At 43.7% G+C, this 22627-nt stretch overlaps 1 protein-coding gene across 2 annotated transcripts in view; it reads right to left on the bottom strand.

The window, feature by feature from the left end:
* LOC117157882 (lachesin) overlaps positions 1-22627 on the bottom strand; it is a 272842-nt gene that overhangs the window by 32011 nt on the left and 218204 nt on the right. For both annotated transcript variants that reach the window (XM_033336207.2, XM_076619842.1), the window contains 3 exons: positions 14802-14930; positions 8471-8755; positions 7820-7882 (listed from right to left, as the gene is read on the bottom strand). In XM_033336207.2, coding sequence (XP_033192098.1) covers positions 7820-7882; positions 8471-8755; positions 14802-14930 — 477 coding nt within the window. The remainder of the gene's footprint in view (positions 1-7819; positions 7883-8470; positions 8756-14801; positions 14931-22627) is intronic.

Raw genomic sequence — 22627 nt, 5'->3', positions numbered from 1 at the left:
AACGAGGCTGGTGTATGGATGTCGTATCGCGCGCAACGGTATCGACGGTTATTTGGAAACGGAATCGAGACGACCGAGGATTCCACCGGTTTATATATGCATTTCTCGAATACGGGCAAAGAAAGTTTAGGCAAATTCCGGCGAAAGATATTTTATCCTGATCCGGCGGAACTTCGAATACCCTTCATAGTGGAACTTTCTAAAAACGTGCTCGGAGAGCCATCAAGAGCACTCGACGAACATAGAACGGGAGAGCGAAAGTTGGAAAACTGCGAAACCACCGAGCGTAGCCCTATTATCCGCTAAAGTCAGTTGGTAATCCGGCGCGATTAGTTCGAGCTTCATAATCGTCGTCTTTTTCTTTTTTCTCGATGTCGAAAATCCACCCTTTCGAAAGCAAAGGAACGCTCAGCGTTTCCTGCGGATTTCGTCGAATAAAACGAAACACACCGTGTGTGAAACGCAAGCATTGAACGAACGAGGGTTGCTCGCGGGTTTGGGGATGGCCGCGATCGTTCATCGGGAAAGGAAACGCCAGCCAGAATGTCCTCTATCGTTTCACAGAGAACGGTGTTTCGAGTGGACGAGTTGAAAACGGGCAAGCACCGACCGCGCGGCAGCGCAGCGGTTTGATGAATTCCGGCAGCTTCTTTGAAAAGCAGCCAAGTTCAACTTGTTGCGTTCGATGGTGACGGACGTTCCATTGAACCGTGCGCGGTCGACAAAGAGGAAGAGCCGCACAAAGAGTCGCGATGGAAAGAAAAAAAGACAAGAGTGGATACGGGACGAGCGATTCTTTACGATTTTCCAGGATTCTCGACATCGATGATTCACGCTCGACCAAATCTTCTTCTTTTCGTATCTAATCGCTCTCGACCAAGTCAGGCGCTGCTTTCCGACCGTTTCTGGTTTGCGTGCTCTACGTTTCGATCGGTCGAAAAAGAGGAATATCGACTGGCGAATAAATGGCCCATGAAGTCGGAAGTATTATTATATTATATGGGAAAGCCAGCTACGCGGGTTTATACGAGCGAATTCGGAATTCCACGGATCGAACGCGGGTCAGGGATCCTCTCGAGTTTGCTCGAGGATCTGTAAGTTCGTTCACGCGAAATACGTCCTCTCGCAAACCGCTTGAAACTGGAATTTTCTTTAAGGATGCGAGCACGTTACCGTTTCAAAACTTCGCCGGAATTCAGTCGTTTCGATATTACCCTTGGCTTCTTTTTGTCTTCTCCATCCAGCCGCGCCTGCCGCACGTCCTTCGCAAGGATCGAGTCCTCTCTTAATTCTCAAACTCGGCCCGGAGTTCTCTCAACTCCTCGCAACTACGACGGAAGCCGCCCCTCGATCCGAGAATGTTACACAAATATGTCTGTTATGTCTGTTACTCCTGTTTCCTCGTTTGCCCGTCTCGAGTTCTCCTTGTAACTGACAGTGATAATAAAATACTTGTATCTAATAGTCGTGGCTTCTGAATCGGAGAAAACGATTTCATCGAACAAAATACAGACGTGCCATATGATTCTATCGAATTACGATCGGTTTGAACTAGTCGATAAACAAACTTAGAGCCACTATACATACAGTGAAAACAAAGCGGAATAGCCAGACTGAAGTCCAAGGTCTACAACCGCTACAGCGGTGGCCCTAAGGCAATCTTTGCGCAGAGAAGATTGAAACTTCGCTCGGATGGTAATTTTGCATAGCGCGCATCAACCAAGGGCGCAATTCGGATTCATGTCCAACACGGGACCATATACCATCGTACATATCGTTAGCCTCTATACACATTTGTGGCTTGGTAAGATGGTTCGCTAGTTATTTCTGGCCTCTATAATCGCTCGGAATATTCCAAGTTATCCCGCGTGCGTCGTATAATTGTACAAGACGATGTCAAGTTTCGCGCCTGTCCCTTAGAAGAATACTTATTCGTCGATAAGAAATATTCTCCAGCTACGTATATATCCATGATATAGTTACCTCGCGATTAAATTTACGCTATCGTATGTCTGAGCGAAAAGCTAAACCGATTACGGAAGGAGAGCGATAGGAATTTCACAGAAAATTTCGTCGGCTCGTTAACAATTTACCAAAAGCATGCGAGATTAAACGCCGGTTCAGGGGACAAGAAATAATTAATTTCCAAGAGGGGAAGTTTTCGCGTTGCGAATAAGAAGTAGCTTCGCCGACGGAGCTTGGTCCGAAAATAAACAGGTGAGCAGGTTAGCAGGGCGAATTTCGAGAGAGGCATCCGCTCGATTAATTCCCTTCCCGGATTCATAATCCCGAGTCAACTCGCTCCTTCGTACTTCTGGTTCGTTCGTTCTCCTGAAATATTCCATGTTCTCGAAGGTTCTAGGAGAAGCGGCGCGTTGCTCGCGAGTTCTTCCTATGCAAGGAGCAACTTTCTCGCAGAAGCCTCTTTTCTTTCATTTCTGGCTGGCAAATAAGCGGCCCTTTAAACATCGTGCACGGGGGTTGCACGCGAGCAACGATGACAACGGCATCGTCGACGATGCTACGGGGTGACGCTAAAAAGTTTTCGAATAAAAGTTTAAATACGCCCGCACCAACTTTGTTTCGTAGCCTTTGCACCCACTGCTACAACGTCGTCGCCGTCCCTGGCTCGTCCCTGTCCTCTCTGCTTTCTCGTAACAATATGGCCGGGGCTACCATCTTTGCTGAGTCAAGAACACGGCCGGCTCTTGTGTATCCTCGTCCTACAAGCGCACAAAGACCGCCTCTCTCTGCAGGGTGTTTCCTTTCGTATACCGACGGCCCGAGCAATCGCGACCAGCCTCGTATTTCATCCGGTTTTCGTCCGCCACACCTTTGTACCATTTCTCCACCCTTATTTTCTTCCTTGTTCCTCAAGCAGCCTCCGTTTTCTTATTTCCTCCGTGTTGCCGCGTCCAGGCCAACTTTCCGAATAACTTGTTGAAAATTTAAGGGCTCTGTGCCACCTTTCTGGTTTCTTGCGAACGCATCCACCGTGAAACAGGAATCCGCGGATCGAGTAGCGGGGTAATCGTGGATTCCTCCGGTGCATCCAGAGGGAACAGGCTACCCTTGGACTCGAGCCACTCCTATATCTGCTTTTAAATGGAAAAGTTCGGCCAACGAGAGGAAATAGACGGGTCAACCGTTGTCTCGTTTTCTTCTTAGAGACGACGAGGTGCTCTTTGTATCGCGGTATTGTGTACTTATTAAACGACCGCGTGGCTCGAACAAGAGATCGCCTCGGACAAATCGAGAAATTAATTCCGTGTCTTGTTCGATGCGACGCGGAGGAAAGATCGGGACGAGAGTCTTGCCCGGCAGCGAGATCGCGAACGGTCAGGGAGATCGGTCGGAAGTAATTCAATTGGAAGTTAGAAGCGATTCGGATCGGACCTGATCTCCCGTGCGTATAGGAGCCTTTGAGCCGATTGAAACGCGAATCAAACGAATCGACGTGTTCAGGGAGTTAACGCTGATTGTTCTATCCGTTTCTCTTGTCTCCGAATAATAGCTTAACCAACCCTGTAAACGTTGAAATTTTTCCCTTGCGCGAGAAAGGGATTCTGTAGACTAATTTACGTATAGAGAAAGAGATAGATAGATAGATAGATAGATAGATAGATAGATAGAAAGAGAGAGAGAGAAAGGAGACACGGTTCGGCTAAAGTTACAATTCGCCCTGTCGCGAACGTGTACTGAAACCAACAAGTAAGCGTTAGTATTACGTTTTCCATCGAAGACGAGCGTCCCTAAGGAGGGAAATATCGTTTTTAAGGAAGCATCGATCTCTTCGTCCGGTGTCTAGAGTCGATGGTTCGATAAAGCATACTCGCAAGTAAAAAGGTCGACGCGTCAGAGCCCAGAGGCTAATACCAGAAATAATTCCGGCCTCCTTGCTCCACGATAATTAATTACGGCCGGTAGGATCGATGGGTGTCCCGAGAGGCAACTAGTGTGTCGAGGCATTATTAAATATCGTATATTCTCGTGGGCCTAATCCCAACCCTTCGGCGAGAAGCAACCATTCCAACGAGACGAAGGGGCACAGAATGGAGGGCACAAAGAGGTAGAGAAAGAGAGGAAATTCCAAGCGATCGTAAAGTTCACTTTTTGAAAGGAAGATTTAGAGACGTGTTTAACGAGTTATAAGCCGGTATAAATAATGGGCTCGCTCCGTGCAGATTTACCGGCTAGTTCGACTTTATAGCAGCGAAATTTGTAATAAGAATTTATCAGGTTACATAGTAGATTCTAACGAATCATCGTAAGTTAAGCACTTTTCTTTTTTAATTCTCGCAGCATCCCGGAACTGTTGCACGATGCATATTGGTAACGCTAAATCAGGCTACATTTTACACTAAACTAAAATGGTTATCTATAAGGTGGAAAGTATACATATATACGAAGTTTCTAGATCTAAGATATCGTTCAAAAACATACTTGTTACAACACTTAGTCTATACTAAAAATACTAATAAAGTAAACGTGTCTAAAATCATAGGAAAATTCTGCATCTTTTAAACATATTCGTTATAGCAACACTACATAGTAGTTACATAGTTACACAGTAACGTGACAAACAGCAAAGTATACCATTCTAAATCGAATAGAACTTGGAATATTTCTTTAACGTTGGCATTGGCCGAGCGATTTTGCGATTCTTACGCGAGCCGATACCGATTTCGTGAAATATCTGTTCGCAACAGTGCAATCTGGCCTCGCGCGGCCTCTCGCCAGGACAGCGGTAATTGAATTCTAAATGCGGCTAATTGGGTCACCGGTTGACCCGACAATATAATGCTCCGATATAAAATTAAAATCATCCTTTAGATTCGCGGGTGGTCACCATGGACCGATAAACGCAGCAACATTCCTTTTTCGTGCGTTCGGAAGTTCGATATATATATATATAAAAGGCGAATTATTTTGAATTATTGTATTATCTTTATACTCGATGGAAAAGAAATAGCGAGCTCACAAGATAAAGCACCAAGCCGAGATACCAGTTCCGTCCGACTTGGTTAAGATGTCTTCTATATCATTTCAAAATTGATAAGAAGCGATGTTTCGCTGTTTTTCTTTGTGCCATTTTTGTCTGTTTTATTCGACGTAAGCTACGTAACGATTATCTTGTAACGATCTATACGATGTCTTGATCTATAAATTTTTTATCGTAGACATATGTGTTTTTCACTTTTTCGTTATCACGTTACACCGTAGTAGCGTCTTACGATATATAACTAGTTTGATTATTCCGTGCGACGTTCAAGATTGAATCTAATAAAATCAATAACCTTATGTTACCTTACCGCGAAGAAAGAATTGATTTTGAGGTCCCTACGACTCTCCATGTATCTTCGATTAGATGTTACGATTTATCGAAAATTGTAGACTTTAACTACTGACCGATTTCACGATCTCGTTGTATATCGTTTCCACGAAGTATATTTTGTAATTGTATCATTTCGACACGGATTCAAAGAAATGATCTGTACATGGTTGAATGGAGGAAAGCCAAGTGTCAAGGGGTTTGTCGATCGATACGTCAACCTCGAAGGTCTCGCTTCCTCTTCGAGTCTTATCTGGCCAGATAAGGAGCAACGCGGTCCCATTGGAAACTGTTCGGTGGCGCTTAACGTCCCATTCGTGAGTTATTGCCCGCCACGGTCGGGTCATTAATAATTCGCTAATATTAAGATTGATTTCGAGCCACGGAAGGCGACGAACACGAACCACCGCCCGATTTCGCGAAACTTTCTCGTGCACGGCAGTCAATCATCCGCCTCGTATATTACGATAAAACCGTGCGACAGTTGCACGATGCCTGACTGGAAACAGGTTGGAAATCCTCGCTCGAGAGGATTGTTACGTCGTTACATTTCGTTTCCCTTTTCCAGTCATCTCGCAACCTTAATGAACGCGTGAGTTACACGCTCGGAAAATTGCACTATATTTAAGTTCCGTTAATTATCAACACGAATAAACCTTTTCCCATTTATTCGTTCAAAGATAGCCTAAATTTCATTCTCTTAAAATTCCTTAACAATTTCCCGCACTTCCAGCCATCGATAGCTGTATTGCGCGTACGTGTCCGAAACATACATAGACGATTTTTGGATTACGTTTGCAATTTCGTTAAATGGCGAAGAAAAATGTGCGGTATTCTTGTATACGAAATTGGTAATGTCGATTCGACCGGAGATTACATTAGACCCGCGAGATGAAAATCTGACAGCAGACAATCTGTCGATACTAATGAAATTGTCAATAATATAAATAATTTCTTTGGCGTAACATCTGTCAAGTAACCCGATACGTTTAAAACGCTAGTATTGCTTTTCTTATCGAAATATTCCCTCGAGATATTAAGATTTCTACCGTCTTTGATCTATCTGTACTTGAAAATCCAACGAACGACATCTTTGGCGATACTTTTCATCTTCTTTAGGATACGTATGGGTTAATCATGACTCGATCGTTCCGCGTGTTCAGTCTTCGACAAGGCAGAACCCCTTGAAAATTGAATCTGCGCACGATAGAACGGATTTTCTATTCGACAAATGTTAGCCGTAGGTTGGCAAAAACGGCGGGACAAAGATCGTGTCCCAGGTGAAAATCTGTAGCTAAGGGCAGTTGCGTAAGTCGTAAGATCTAACAATAATCCATGGTTTGCCGGGCGAGTCAAGCTACGAGTAAAATCGCGAAGCTTAATGGTGGTAATACCGTCGTGACCGAGCCTTGTATGGCGTTAATAATGCAGCATATTGAGATTGGTTTCGTTGCGAGAACACCGGGCCAGAGCCACAGGGACCTGACCTAGGCATCCGCCCAAGTTATTCGCGCTGCTTTAATAATACACGCGCCACAATGTGCACACCTAATGCAAAGATTACATTCGAGAGTTAGAATCGCTAGTTTCGCCGAGGATTGCGCTCCTGCGTAATTGCTCGTTCAGAGATGTTTTTCTTCGAGAATAATCCTCTGGTCGGTCAACGCCACGGCGTTTTACCGTCAAACATAGTCGCACATTTTCATGGATTTGTCTTTGGCCTTGATCGCTTGCCTCGTAAGCTTCTGAAATAGCTGATCGAGCAATTATTAACTGTCGTAATCTGCAATACTGTGCCGGCTGTGAAATGTCAAGCAGAATCTGCCTTTGTCAAACTGAAACGGTAACTCGATATCAGACAAAGGGTTAATTTTCAACTAGAAATTTTCCAATTTTATTACTGTGAAATTAAAAGGAGGCCCATTCCCTGGTCAAAATTACGTCAGTGGACAAATTCTTCGAATTTCTAATTGTATAGGAGGAGCGTCTTTAACGGAAAGATCAAACTGGCGAATCTAAAAGAGATGATATACTGTAAGGCAAAACGGATGTCGTTGGCGTATCGAGGATGTTCGTAGTCGATTGTAGGGAAACGTATCCCTTTTCGAAGGAGATGGGACAACGTTCCTACTGTGCTCCAACCAACCGTGAAGCAATCGATACGGACACGGGACTCTCGTCTAAATTGTTTGGACTACCAAAGTAAACCTCTTGATCTCTCGTGAAATTTAATGGTCGAGCATGTTACTACGAAATTTAAATATTTCGCAATTCGCCTGGTTTAGCCTCGACCATTCAATTTCCAGCTGTGCTGTTTGGCCGCTTGGTGGCTGCAGCTGCATGGAAACGCAAGGGGTGCAACTTTTTGGCAGTAGATTCGAAAATAAAACACGGATATAATGAGTTCGATGAAGAGGGAAGCGTCGGAGAGGACCTACGTGATATCGATTTCGGGGCTCGAAGTGCAATATTCAATGAGGCTCTCACCTTCTTTGTTGGCGCTGCTCTTGATCTCCGTGGCCTTCGGCGCTGCGGATGGTTTCGGAATTGCTGAAATAAAAATTATGCATCTTGAAGGTTCGGCTTCGAAGCTATTTTCCCAATCGTTCAGTCAACTTTAACTTTATCACGAGTCATCGATCGATCACTGAATTTACGAAGATGCCACGAAGAATTTCGCCTGAACAATCGAATTACGAATCTACCTTGAAATTACACGAATTCCTTTTTACGTTCTAAGATGTTTAAAATATTTGTCCATATTTCAAATGGGTCAAAATCGACAAATCTACTAATGGTATTACGTAATAAAATAACGAAGTCGCATTTGTCTGACCACTAATTCTACTTACAGTGGTATTCTTCTACGAAACCTTTAATTTCCTGCCAACTAGCAACACTAGTAGAAAATACACGGATTAATATTTACTTTTATGTTATTTAAGTATTTACAATTAACAAGTGTCGCTTGAATTGTGTACAAAAGTGTATCATCCCACCAATCATACTTCCTACATCTAATTACACAGATACAAAAATATGACGCAAAGATATGGATAAGAAAAAAACGGCGGAAAACTTGAAACATCGTTTCAACGATTTTAACGTTCTTCGATTATTTATTTATTATTATCTTACCATACAATCTGATGGAACCCTCAGTCTCGCCCAGCGAGTTCTTGCTGATGCAACGATAGTTGCCGAAGTCACCATCCTGCAGATTTCTTATGGTCAGCCTCATGTACGCCCTGTAACTGTTCTCCATGATGCTGGTGGTATACTTCTCGTTGGACAGTATCATCTCGGCGCCAAGGAACCAGTAGCTCATCGCCCGTGGATAAGCTTCCGTGTGGCAGTCGATCGTTACGTTCGTCCCAGCTGGTGCACCGACCAGCTGATTCGGCACGAAGATCATCGGCGAGACTTTAACAATAAACGGAGGAATCGGTTACGATTAGAAACCGAGAAACCTGGTCTACGGTGAATGAATAATTGTCCGCGGTGACGTCCACGGCAACGATTAAGTCGACGTGGATGTTTATGGGGGACTATGCTCGAACCGTTCTACGATTTATCTTCCACGAAATCACTGGCTGTGAATTATACCGAGCTGTTTCAGCGATTATGGTGATCGATAGCCCACAGTTATAAACGGTTGAGAAGCTTAAAGCTTTCGTGGAATATGGATCTTAGGTTGCCAACGTTGAAGTATCAGTGTCGTTAACGAATCTCGCGCTTTAATTTATTTTCCTTCTGCCGCTGAAGTTGACGGACTCGTGGATCCTGACCGTGGATCGTGAAGTTTGATAATTAAACAACTCTGTTTAGAAAGAATAGGAGAAGGAGGTCTTCGGAGATATTCGACTCGATTCAAAGTTTGATGAATGAAACAAGTAGTAAAATCAGGAGAAGAGAAACAAAGCGGCACCTCTTTGTCGAGAACAATAACGCGGATGTTATTCGATACGATACTATCTTTTCTTCTCTATCCTGTTCCCTGCTGTAAATAGAATTGCTCCGGAAGAACTTCTGGATCCGCGAGTCCCGCCAGTTCTCGCGCATCATCAACCCACTAAAAGCAAAGATTCCAGCTGAAAAACTTCCTTCCTTACGAGCGAGTTCTTTTTCCCTTGCTCAACCATAAAACGAAAACACCAGGCTACGACGTAATATTCTCCATCTTTCTTCGTTCTCCTGGGACTGATCAAATGTAAATACCACGCCGAGTAGATGGCGCACCGCGTAGAAAATAACCGTGCGACGTTCGTAGTTCAATCCGCCGGAATAAACAGGAAACTGGCAGGGAAACTTTGTTGCGGCTGCATGAAACCCCGGATTAGAAACCATGCAGGCCAATCAACGGGGATAAAGTCGAATTGGGCGTTCCGTGGATTGAAACGCGCCAAAGGAAACGAGGACCAAGAATTTTTTCGCCTCGAGCTTCCGACCGATCGAGGATTGCTAACATTCAGAACGTTTGAGCAAGTTATTTGGCGCAACCTCGCCGACAATTTGATTAGAACCGGTGGAAACTAGCTAGTTTAGAGATTAATCTGGAGGATGCAGGTCGCGTAATTCGGTCAGGCTTTCGGCGTCATCGGCGACTTCCCAAGCAAATTCGACTCGTCGACCTTTCGACGCGAGTTCGTGTCCGCCCGATACGGACGTTTCGGACGATCGGGCGATTTAACGAGAACCACCGTCGGCAATTAATTACACGAAAGTGCAGCAGATAGGCCGTGTACGTAGGCGTAGACGACGACTGGGGCAAAACTGGTGGCGGAACGAACGAGGTTAACCGTAGACGAATAACATGGAGCTGGCGGCGCAGCAACCATCTCTCGAGGCTGGCCATCGGCGGTATGCATCAGGCTGGCCACAAATCCACAAATTGCCAGCGCTGACCCTAATTAACGCATACTTCTCCCGATTTCCCACCATCGACTCTATCTACGTTCGCCTTTCCTTCGTTTCCGCGCCTTTCCTCTTCGTCATCGACGTTCCCGCGAATTGTTGCTCTCAGTGAAATTAATCCAGCGGACGCGCGCTGTCGATAAATCGCTTCAATGTATTTCCAATCTTCCACAAGATTGGATGTTCTGGATTATGTAAATTTTCGGCGGTTCATGAAGGAATGTGTTAGAGAATAGTAGCAGGCATTGCTGAAAACTTGACTAGCGTGACGTCACAAACGTTTGTTCCGCAACTCCAGCTTTGATACACGCGAAGTCTCGACTGTTACATTTTTCACGACACACGCTCGCATATCGCAAAGCACGTCGCGGCCTTTAGGTTGTGTTTAACGGTCGAAACGCTGAATTCACGTTGTAAGACAAAGCACACGGTTAATTATTGAAATGAAAATCTCCGAGCAAATATTTCGCAATTAATCTTTGCAGCCTTCGATTTAAATTGCCTCAATGTTCTTCCATCTACGATACGTATGCTATTTGCTTCTTCTCCGATCTGTAGACGATCGCAGTCAATAATCGAGACTGGAAGATTCGCATTCCTTCCACTGGCTAACTCTGAAGCGACAAAAAGCGAAGAACACGGAGAAAATATGTTTCGTTTCTGAATGTCTAAAAACACGCGAGACTCGGAACAAAGGAAACATTTCGAAGCAGGTTTACTCTTCCATAGGATGAACTTTGTTGTCTTCAAAAGGATTTTCTGCTTCAGCAGCATCTTAATTATCGAAACTAGGAATGTAGCCATTAATTACCAAGGGCTAGGCGTACTTTGTTAGTTCGAGTTTCCAGTTATCGCGTAATCGAGCAACAAAACTAATCGGATTCTTGCTGGTACTTTGCCTTCGACTTTTTCCCACCAACGCGAGATTAAAGAACAGTTATTTTGTACCAATCCGTTGAATCTACCATCTTCTATAATTTCCTCGAATAGATTTAAGATTCGAATGTACGTACGATAATTTTTGTTTCTTTTTCGTCTCACGAGGAATTAGGTTGAAATTAGGTCAGGCGAGAGAAGATGACGAACGAATGGAAGGAAAACGCGGCCAAAGGACGCCGCGAATCTATTTTTCTGTCACTTTGGTCTGTCCAAGGTTGGTTAGAATTTGTATAATGCCTCCCAGGAGACTTCGAAGAGCATTAAGCGAGACGATCGCGGGACTTTTGTAATCCAGCAAGGACACCTCAGATCCCGCGCGTTGATCGAATATCTTTTTCCGTGGTCCCACCCCGGTAATCCCAGATAACCGTTTCACCCCTCATTTTTCACTGGCCGCAAAAAAGCCCATTCTCCAGTGCGACCGGCTCTTTTATCGCCTCCTCCTATTCGAATGATTATTTCTACCATCGACGTGCAATATTTTCGATTTACGCTTCTTTACACTTGAAAGAACAGGATTTGTATATATCGCGAGCCTAATGGTACAAGCCAAGTTAGAACAATTATCCTCGTTTTTTATTTATTTCCACGCGCACGGTAACCTGCTGCCAATTATCCAGTTTTATCCAATTGGAAATAAATCAACTGCATATTTGACAACTTTTCGAACTCAGTTACCTCGAGAACGAGGTATCCATTTTCTTATTCTGCATTTTCGTTTTATTTCGCACCAAAGAATCTGCATTTCGCTTCGCTCGTACTATGGATTTAGCCACCTCGGTGACACGGAAGACAAGACGTCGTCACGAATCGTTTGGTAAATCCGCGACTGTTGACATGGCTTCGTTACGTATATGAAAAATGTCGCACAAACAGCCTGTTTCGACCAATCGATGTAAAAAGACGGAAAACTTTCGCGAGAGACAAACAACGTCGACTTTAAACAATGACATCCTTGTTGGCAAGATGAATATCTAAGATGGAGAATCTTTTGCGATCGCAACGCAAACCGAGATTATCTTGTGCATTTGAATAAAATATGTCTCCCCTAAGCACTCAAAGCAGCCAGCCACTCTGCCCCACGTTCTCGTTCCCCTTTTGCCACACGCTTTCGAACAAAGCGGGCGCAAGTGGCGCTAGTAGAATACGCGAAACGGAAATCCCTCCGATACAATCTGGATTAAGGGGGAGGAAGTGTATTCTCTTGATGTTTCTGGATGGCCGGTCGACCAGGAATAAATTCTTCGCAAGAGGTGGGAAGGGTATTGCAGTCTTTAGTCCCGGGAGAGAGACTGTTTCTTCCAAAGAGAAGCAAAATTACTGGTTGTAATTGTGCTTGCCACTGATTCATGAAACGATAAAACAACCCTATCGCTGGAAAAACTACGTAAACGTGATAACAACGACGCACTTTAAGGGCCGTCGACGGTATTTAGCATGTTGCTATTGTACGTTCGAACGATTTATGGAAGGTACTTCTTGAAGTTCGGGCGCTGCTATGCAGATGGGCGACAGCAGAAATTACATTGGCCTATGTTGACGCGCAAGTTCACGGCCTCTCTGCTTGGTGATTTTTAGCAACAGCAATCGCTTAATATCCCTTCTTGTCTGTTCCGTGCGTTAAAATAGATCGAAATGAAAATGAATTAATCAACAGTATTGGCATGTCCATTAATCGAAAGATAATTTAATCCATATCCAACGTTTCCGTTTTTAATATTCATCGAATAATTAATAAGCGATACGTGCAATTTGAGTGTCGATTCTCGCTGTTCCGACCATAACAATTCTTTGGCACGTGAGGCTCTCGCAATGGCAAAGGAATAGAAGTATCGTCCGAAAGAACACGAATATTCTTTCTAGAAGAGTGGATCGCAAAACGAGAAAGAAAATCCTTGCCGATAACGCGTGCGTTCTGAGTGATCCGCCCAACTGAACCAAAATCCCTGACAATTATTTCGATGAAAATTTTCGCGATCTTCGAATCGTTAATGTACTCTTAATTTCCTGATTCGAGATACCGAAGCAGGTCCAGGAATCGAGCAGAGACGGATCTCGAGAGGGCTGGTGAGAATTATTCAAACGCGTCACGGAAAGCAGAAGGCACAGGGAAACAAAAGTGCTGGAGCGGCGGAGTTTCGTGAGCAGAGAGCCGGAAGCCGGCTGTTTTCTCGTCGGTCTAAATAAAATATGTCTGCACCTTTCTAAATATTCAAAGGACAGCGCCTGGCTGTCCTGCGGCCTCTCTCTTCCTCTCGTTTGGTTGTTGGGACGCGTACGCACACAAAGCCGGCGTCAAGTGACACGAACGAATGGAACGAATAAAAGGGAAAAATGACCAGCAGCGGCGGGACGCTGCGCTCGCTCCCGTCGACCTGCCCTGGTATTTCCCTCGAGTTTTCCTAACGGCGCATCTGCTCGCCCTCTTCTTCCCTTCTTTCTCGTTGGATCGTCGACGCCGACGTCGGTGCGTTGCCTACGCCGGAGCTCGATGCAATTCGTGAAATGAAATTCAAACAATACCGTGTCGAAGCATCTTTTCTCCAACTTCCCTCTCGGGTACTTGATTATGGAATTTACTTTCTGCGGTGAACGTTTCGAGTATCATTAGCCTCGATCATTCTCTGTACCGCTTTCGTTTCGCATTGATTACGTTTCTTTTAGTCAATTGTCTCGTTACATCGAGAAGGATTTGCGTCAGATGATATCGTTTCATTTCGGACGAAAGTTAATTTCAATTTGAATCTTCGCTGCAATTTTTTTTAGCGCAAGGTTCTCCGCGGTCGAATTTTCTTAAAGTTTGCGAGAAGATCGTTGAGAGAAAATTCGCAGGGGAAACGTAACGCGCAAAAATTTCAAGCCAATTTCGAAAATCCAGACTGGCTAGTCCTTTGCGGATAAAACTTTCTTTAAACAGCGAAAAATATTGCTCGTACTGATTAATCGTAATAGAAACATAGGCTCTCTGATGTTTTCGTAAGACCACAAGCCGATCGAAGCCAACTGTGCCGAGAAGAATTGTTTAACGTTCAATCGGTTGATAATTTATAAAGTCCAATGTCGCGTATAAGTGTACGAGCGTGAACGGGTTAAATATGAATTATGTACACTTTCAATATTATGCTTTTGACATTATACAAGCTAATTAATAATCACATCGTTGAATAATTAAAACTCATTTAAACAGCTATAGTAAAATGATAAGCAAAATGCGGTAGATATAACATTGCCGATGAATATAACGATTTTACGGACTCTTTTACGGATTCTTTGGTCGATCAATTTCTACGAAATTCCACTTTCGTCCACGAGTAAATAAATATTCCCAAGTAACTAAATTGGAAAGAAACCTAAGGAAACGCGAACCAACGCAGCTGAAACTCGACGCTCCTTTATTTTATCATTTGCCAGCGTTCGTTAATAATAACCGAGCATCTTGTTTCTCTTATTGAATCGAGTATCTCTGACAGAGAAATCCTTTTCGACTCGCCAAAGCAAATACAACGGGTAACAGGAGATTAAAAACGCGGTGGTTGACTTAGATACGCGTAACACGATGAACGAACACACACACAGACACGGTGTATCCCTTCAGCGTATCTTCAAATCCACTCACATTCGACGTCCACGGTGATCCTTTTGCTGACTGTTGGTGGTACGCCATTGGTCGCGATGCACAGATACGCGCCCATTTCATTGCGCGTGATCCTCGTCAAGTTTAATTGTTCGCCATCGTACAGAGACACTGAAACCAAAAGCAGAAATTGATTCAGCCCGGTCGCCCGTGCAAATATAGCGTGTAGCGCCCGGAACAAACAGTCGCGTTCGACATAAACGTATAAACAGGATTCTCCGAAGAGAAAACCGGCATGGTTTTATCGACGAAACTTTCTCGGTTAAATGAAACCCTTTTTCCAGAGCGGGTTGTAAAAAAAGAAAGAGAACAAGTGGTTGTGTGTCTGTGTTTGAGAGAGAGAGAGAGTGAGGGAGAGTGAGGGAGAGACAGAGAGAGAATTGGAAGTAAACAAAAAAGAGGAAGAGGTAGGAAAAAGCGAACCGGCGAACCCACTGGAACACGCATCAATCTACCGAGCGAGTTTTTCTATCCTTTTTATTATTCCTGACGTCATCGTTTGTCTTCCCTTTATCGATTTCACCGACCCTTAAAAGAGAAATTTTTTGAGAGACGTTTAATTCCTTTTTACGAATGCAGTCTGTTGCGATTCATAGAAATGACCACTGTTTTCTATTCCACTTAATCCTCGGTTGGTATCCTCGAATAGGATGATTCACGACAATTTCAGTCAAATTACTTAATTTTACTGTACTTTTCGTTGAATTTACTGTATTATCGTAGCTTCGTCATATTAAAACACATTCGACGCAATTCGTAGGTAACTTGAAAAGGGTACATTATATTTTAATTTACATTAATTAGCTTATCCTCGTCGATCGTTCTTGCGTTATTGAATAATAATTATGAAGTGAAAAAGAATCATTGTTTTGAATGTTGTTTCAACAGCCTCATCTTTCTGCTAATTTACACGCTAGAGCTCCCATTTCATTTTCTCCTTTTCGCCAAAGCGAGCTTTGTAAACGAAGAACAGGGACGTGGTAAACAGGAATGGAACGTTGTAATGTAAAACTTTGTTGCAACGTGCAGTCGTAAACAATGGAAGGCACGATCGAAACGTCGAATCTTTGGAACTCGAATCCAGGCGCGAGCGTTCGTACAACTAGAAACCAATTCATAGTTAATAGAGAAGGGGTCACGATGTCCTGCCAGTCGAATAATTTTTAAGCCATCGTTCGACGAAGCGTTCCCGCGACGACGCGTAAAAAGTTAGCGCGGCGTTAAAAGTTTGGCCGAAAGTGCGGCGGTAAAAGACTACGAAGGGAAAAAGACGGCGAGGCCGGCCTTTACGGGACGAATATCAAAAACTGTCGTTCGCCTCCCAAGTCGTTAAGCCGTCTTTTAGTCCTTCATATCGTCGTAGAAGCGAAGAAAGAGAGGCAGCGAGGAGAGGACGAAAAAGGGAAAGAAGGAAAAGCTGTGCGAAATACCGAGCTCCAACGGTTTCGTAAATGAACTGCTTCGCGATTTCGATTTCAAAGGTATTAACATTGAGCGGAGTCAGCTTCCCGAAGGTGTTTCATCGACCACGTACGACCGGTGTTCCGATGTCTTTTAACGATTCTGCGAGTAAAACCTAACTCACATCGAAGAGGGAGAAAAAGCAGAACAGAAAGAAGAAGAAGAAGAAGAAGAAGAGAAGTGGAAGGTAAGAGAAACGAAGGGCAGAAAGAGAGAATAAACCGTGAAAGAACGATACTAGGTCACGAGGAACTGCCGCGTCGTGGCAAAAGGCTCGTAATTATTATTATTATCATTATCATCGCAGCTGCGAGAAAATGGATCGTTCTTTTTTCCCTTGCGCTCCCCGTGGAAGACAAAACGGCGTCCCGTTCATTAGCCTGACACAGGCGTCGCGTCGTTAGGTTAACGCCGCGTTCGCGAAGTGTCGTTTCACGCAAAAATTATGATATCGATGATAAAATTTAATTGCGTTCGAAGAACGGAAATTAGCTTCGTTTTGTAAATATATATTTATACCGGTGCAGTGATTCTAATTAACGAGCTCTTTGTTCGGAGCGATGCGTATTCATTAAAGGAAGAGAAATTTCACGAGGATGAACCGGATGGGTATAGCTTCACTTCTTTCCCTTAAACTCGGATCATCGATTATGCGGATTTTAGAATTTGCATCGAAGATATTTTATCATAAGCGCGGGAAAAAATACGAGTAAAAATTGCGAAGGAGCGAATACCAGAAGTAATTAATGAAATTACTCCGGCAGAGTTTGGACGACTGTTTCGCAGAAACAGTCTGCGGATACGGTTGCGATTGTTTAATTCATATCGCTGTTGGAAAAAGTTGCAACCAGGTAATTCTCGACTGCTTAACTAGGGTGAACCGACGGTTCTTTGGACCAGGGACCGGTATCTCACCACTTTCTTCATACTTTCCTCGATTCACAAGGGTAAAGAGATTGTACTTTTCCGTCTTTAAACATCAAATATTATTAAAATATGCGGCCTCGTTTTCTCGCTTCCGGTCTCGTTGACGCGATGGGAAAGCCCTGGGAAAAATATTTCCACAGGGATTAAGAGCAAGTCCTCTGGTACGTCTTCGGCTTCTTACGACATCTATCCGTGAAAATAATTAATGAGAGCGCCGGTGAAAGTCGATAAATTAGAAAGAAGACGGTCCTTTTTACGACCATCCGACAATATCTAAGCTCTTCAACGCGACTTGTTAACGTTCATAAATCTCCATCCGGTTCCGCTCGATTTTACATAAACTCGATTTCATTTCCTTCGAAAATTTCCCCATGTATTTTTTATCATTTTCGAGCGTTTCCCCTCCTTTCTAAATCCACTCTCGATTCTTGAAAATAAGCAAACAATTTTCAGGGGCGCGCTCGGCTTTTTCATTCGCGTTCGTATAATCGCGCGCGCATGTTTTTCTTGGAAACGTTACTTCATCCAATCGGCGGCGCTCTTTGGAAAACAATCACGAGCCACGAGAATCCCTGAGCGGACAGATGAAATCCCGCGGCAGCCGCGCGGCGAATCAGCAATCTCCTCTTTTCACGGTGCGTTCATAAATCTTTACGCGGGTTTATTCCGGCTTTACTCGCCTCCTAGTCGCGATTAACCCACCGGCCATTAGTGCGTCGGCGGGTGGCAATGTTTCTTTCACGAGACACATACCCTGCCAAACTGTCTTTCCGCGTGTACGACAGACCGGCGACACTCGTCGCAACGCTTGCGTCCGCCAAGGCATCCGATCGATACCGACGAATAATTGAGAGGAACCAGAATTTCCCTGCTTCCGGCTGTCGACCTCTGCCCCGCGAGATAATTCGCTGCACGCGTCGTCCTTTCCTCTCTATTTTTCTGTTTCGTTTCTGTGATTCGTACGGTTATTCATCGAAGTCTCGTATTTCGAACATAATAATGGAGAAACGGTAAGATTGACGAGAAAGATATACGTATTGAGGTCGTAAAGTAAAGAGTTAAGTGATGACATCGATCGATTAGCTGCACCTAGAGCCGTACGTACTTTATACGCACGCAAGCACTCGTGTCAGCTTTTTTGAAATTAATTCTTCTTGTCGTTAGTGGCTCGACGAAGTTTCAGAATACAAGACAGAATTGGATTATAAACGTTCCATTTTACGAAGAGCTCGTTCTTTAAAGGATATAGTGATGGATATACTAATTTGTTTCTTTTTTTAGACGTAAAGGAAGACGTATCGTCTTAAGCGAAATTCCACATCCGTATGTTCGCCGGAACACCTTAAATTCAAAAGCAAACTTTAACTCGTGACCTGATTTTACGATCTCGTTATGCCGCTTTTTGCTGACTATAATGAACGTTTCTTCGGTTACGGTCAACGAATAAAAATATTCAGACATATTGTTGGACAACTGGTTTATCGGACATTAGAGCAGAAGGGTACGCGCGACAATCGTTTGTCCTTCTATCGGAACGATATCGACTTCCTATACAACTTTATTTCACTATCGCTTCATTCTCTATTAATGTATTCGTCTATTGGTAGCAGAAGAGTGTTTAGGGAGTAGCGCCTGGTTCAAAGCCGAGAGAGATGCAAATCGATACATCGAGCCAGGCGGTTGCTAATAGCCATTTCGAAAGAAGAGTTTCATTGAAATTTTTATGCTGCATAACGGCCAGCGACAAGCAGAAACTTCATTATCGGGGGCTGTGCTGGTGTGTCGTGCGAAAGAATATCGTTGGAACTTGTTTCAGGGCTCGTTTTAACATCGTTTTTTCCAAAGTAATGCAATTTCTCTCCGATGGAATGCAATACCGAACGACGAACGAGCGTGGAACGAAAATTGCTAACAAAGATTAATTTTTACTCCTCCTTCGTTTCCCTCTCGTTCCGTAATATTTTTGTAATTCTCCCATTCTATAATTTTATGAAGCAACTTTCGTTCGAGATACTCGTAACACGATAAACCGTTCAGAAGTTGCGACCGCAGAAAATTTCTCTAAACGATTCATCGTGTCGTGTCCGACCATAGACGGTCCCATTCTACTTTCGCCCGAAAACTATCTGGGCTCGAAGGCGATGAGCACATCTCGACCGATTTACACTCGGCGCTAGTAAAATTTGATTAAGCGATTAATTATTCGATTCCCGGTTTAATTAAACGTCCCTGTCGTCTTTGTTCCACGCCTCTTTAATTTCATTTATCGCCCTGACGAGATGAAAGGGGGAAAGAGGCGGCATTCTTTTTTCTCCGTGCTTTTTCTCTGCCAGCTGGCACGGTAGGCGCGAAAAAACGAATGTAATCGCGAGAAAAGCCCATGGTTTAAAGGTGTCGCGGTTTTCAACGAACAAATGGCCCGGGGGGCCTGCAAACAGCGTTACAAACCGCGCGTACGCGAACGCCACGTGTTAGAACATACGAAACCGCCGCACGGCCGCCTATCGCCCCAAAACTTAGGGGAATGACTCGCCGCGAAATGGTTAGGCCAGCCGGTCATGAATTTGTATGAAGCTTTAGAGAGGCTGCGGATGCCCCGAAGCGTGGCTTCGCGGATGTTTGAGTAGAAATTCCAGCCTTTTACGATCCACACCGACTATGCGAGCCACGGACGAGAATTTCGCGAGAAACCGCTCGAAAAACGAGACAGCTGGGTGTGTCATGAGCGGAGACTTTAAGTGGCGGCCGCTGACGATCGCTATGAATTTGTCCGCGCTGAAATTGCGAACATTGCGAAACCGTTCCGCCAACTAACGCGATAGGATTTGATTTAAGTGGTGCTTGCGCTTTGGCGGCCCGAATGATTCACTTTGCAGTGAATGGCGTGTGATAACATGCAACGGGTGACGTATCGCTTACTATTTACTCTTTGTTATCGACGGGTCATGTTTTTTCTTACAATTTTTCTGTCTTATCAATTTTTAAACGACCGAAGTTAAAATTGTAAGATAGATAGTAGCGATAATTGTCTTCGACGATTGTGATAAAAGGCACGGAGTTAGAACGAACGGTCGTAGCCGACGCAACGAAAGATAAAACCGGGAAAACTAGTTAAAGTGTAAAATTATAGGCAAACGGGGATTAAACAAACAGCAAACGAAAGAGTAATGGAATATCGACGTGGCTTATTTACCTGGCAATATCGTATATACTAAATCAACATCATAAGCGTCTAGCGAGGGCCGGCGAATTTCGGTCGTATCGGCAAATATTGATTATTCTGCCTGTTAACGTTCACGCAACCGATAACAATTCGGATTTCTCTGACGTCGTGGCCACGCGAATATATCTGGGGTCAAGAGACAATATTAACCGTCGGTCGGGATCTATGCAACAGGATATTTTTTATTCTCCTTCCTCTCTCTCTCTCTCTCTCTCTTTCTGTGCTTCTTTATCTCATCAGATCTTCGGATTGTAGTTCGATCATTCGACGATATTTCAATAGGCGTTCTGTACACATCGAGTCGCTACAACTTGGTTCTGCAACATTCATGCGGACCAAAATGGCTGGTTGGCTAATTGAACGGGAAACTGTTCGAACCGGCGCACGTAAACAAATTAACCTCCTTTCGGCCGATAGCGTTTGATCCGTCTGGACGTTCGATGAAAGACGATTCGCCGAAGTTTCTCTTCTCTTGCGCTTTGCGTTTTGGTGCAGCTTTTTCGCTAGGGAATTTAGTTTCGACAGGGACACTGCTCGGTATAGTGGATAGGACGATGGCAAACGGAACACTTTCAAATGGCAAACTACGAGCAAAGGTTCGTCAATCATTACTCGACATTTAATTACGTCGGATGGATGCCGGGACCGAGCGATATTGCGACGCGCGTCGCGACTCTCGGCCGCTATCGATACAATATTGACACGATTGCTATACATCGAAACATCGGTATTTATGTGTAAATACTCGCCAAGCGCAATAAATAGAATGAAGTATAAATATTGCGTGAGCGCCGTTTAATCCTGCGTCGCCCGGTGAAGCGTATGTATGTACACGAGTGCCATTCCGGAGAGTTGTAACTCTTCATTTTTCAAATGGATCGTTTTCCCGTGGTTCGACACTTGATCAACGCCGAATTTAGATCGAGCTAAAAACACTCCATATCCCCTTCGCCTTGCTTCTTCAAAATCAATACTCGTCTCGTACACTTGTTTCATCATTGTATAGATCGTATCGTGACAACCATTTTTATATGTCGTAAAACACGCAAATAGATATGCCAACGTCCGAAACAACGGATAACGTTTAATTTTTAACGTTGAAGTGTAACAAAAAAAAAAAAAAAAATAAAAAAAGAAAAGAAAGGAAGAAGGAAAAAAAATGGAAGAAAGAGTTTCATTTACATTAGAATTTAAACGTCTAACGTTAGATAAAATTACATTTCGCAGGCTGGCGGCGTTCATTTTTCTGCGAGGAAGCAGGCAACGCGCCGTTTACTCCCGGCTTCATTAAATACGAACAAACAAAAGTTCTTTTATTCTCTTAATTCACTCTGCAGCTTTCGAGAACCGGCTAGCACAGATGTAAGATAACTGAGCAATTTCTCACACGGTTCGAGTTGGCTTCCTTTCTATTGCACCGTCTGTTACACAATTCTGCCATATTATGGCGCGTGGGATGGTCAAAGGACGATTAGTCTTGACACGATTATAAACCGGTTTCAGTAGTCGTTTGATGGACTTTCGGATGTGTGTACGCGTTCCAAACGCGTTGATGCGTGTATATTGTGTAGCGTCGCGTACGTATTTACGCTATAATAAAGAAGAAAGTCTTGAGAGCCAGTATCGCCAATTAGTTTGTCATATTTTTCTTCTCTCGTAGGAAAGTGTCTGTACATATAATCAATTCACTGGTATTCGACAAACGTTTAACGGACTTTTTCAAATTAAAAGCATTTGAACATTAAGGAGAATTAAAATAGCGGCAGTTCATTCGATCCAGCACTAACTAAAATTTTCTTTAAACCAACAAATTTTATACAAGTGGAGTTCTACTCTATCTACATGTAAAAATAACGTCGAAAGTTTGTAATAAAATATTCGAAAATTCTGTGACTATGTAGAGACGTGGTTCAAGCTACGAGTCCTTGAAAACGAATCTTCTATTTACGTCGTTTTATTCTAGCTTTCCCACTTATTTTTACACGTAAAATAACTTTTCATCCAGTTGTATAACACGTTCTGCTGCACCGCGTACGAAATCAAATTATCTGCCAACGCTAGAATATCACTCTTACGCGTTTCATCTCTTTCTAACAATCTAGTCGATTCAATCCGAAAGAATCGCTTCCTAAAATCAAGTAAAGCTTCTATCTTTCAATCCACGTTTTCAGAACGATCTTTCCCTGATCTCTGTCCT

Source organism: Bombus vancouverensis, chromosome 7 (genome assembly GCF_051014615.1).
Source record: "Bombus vancouverensis nearcticus chromosome 7, iyBomVanc1_principal, whole genome shotgun sequence".
Classification (NCBI taxonomy): Eukaryota; Metazoa; Arthropoda; class Insecta; order Hymenoptera; family Apidae; genus Bombus; species Bombus vancouverensis.
Note: the sequence above shows the minus strand (reverse complement) of the source record. Positions and strands in the feature narration are given on the sequence as shown.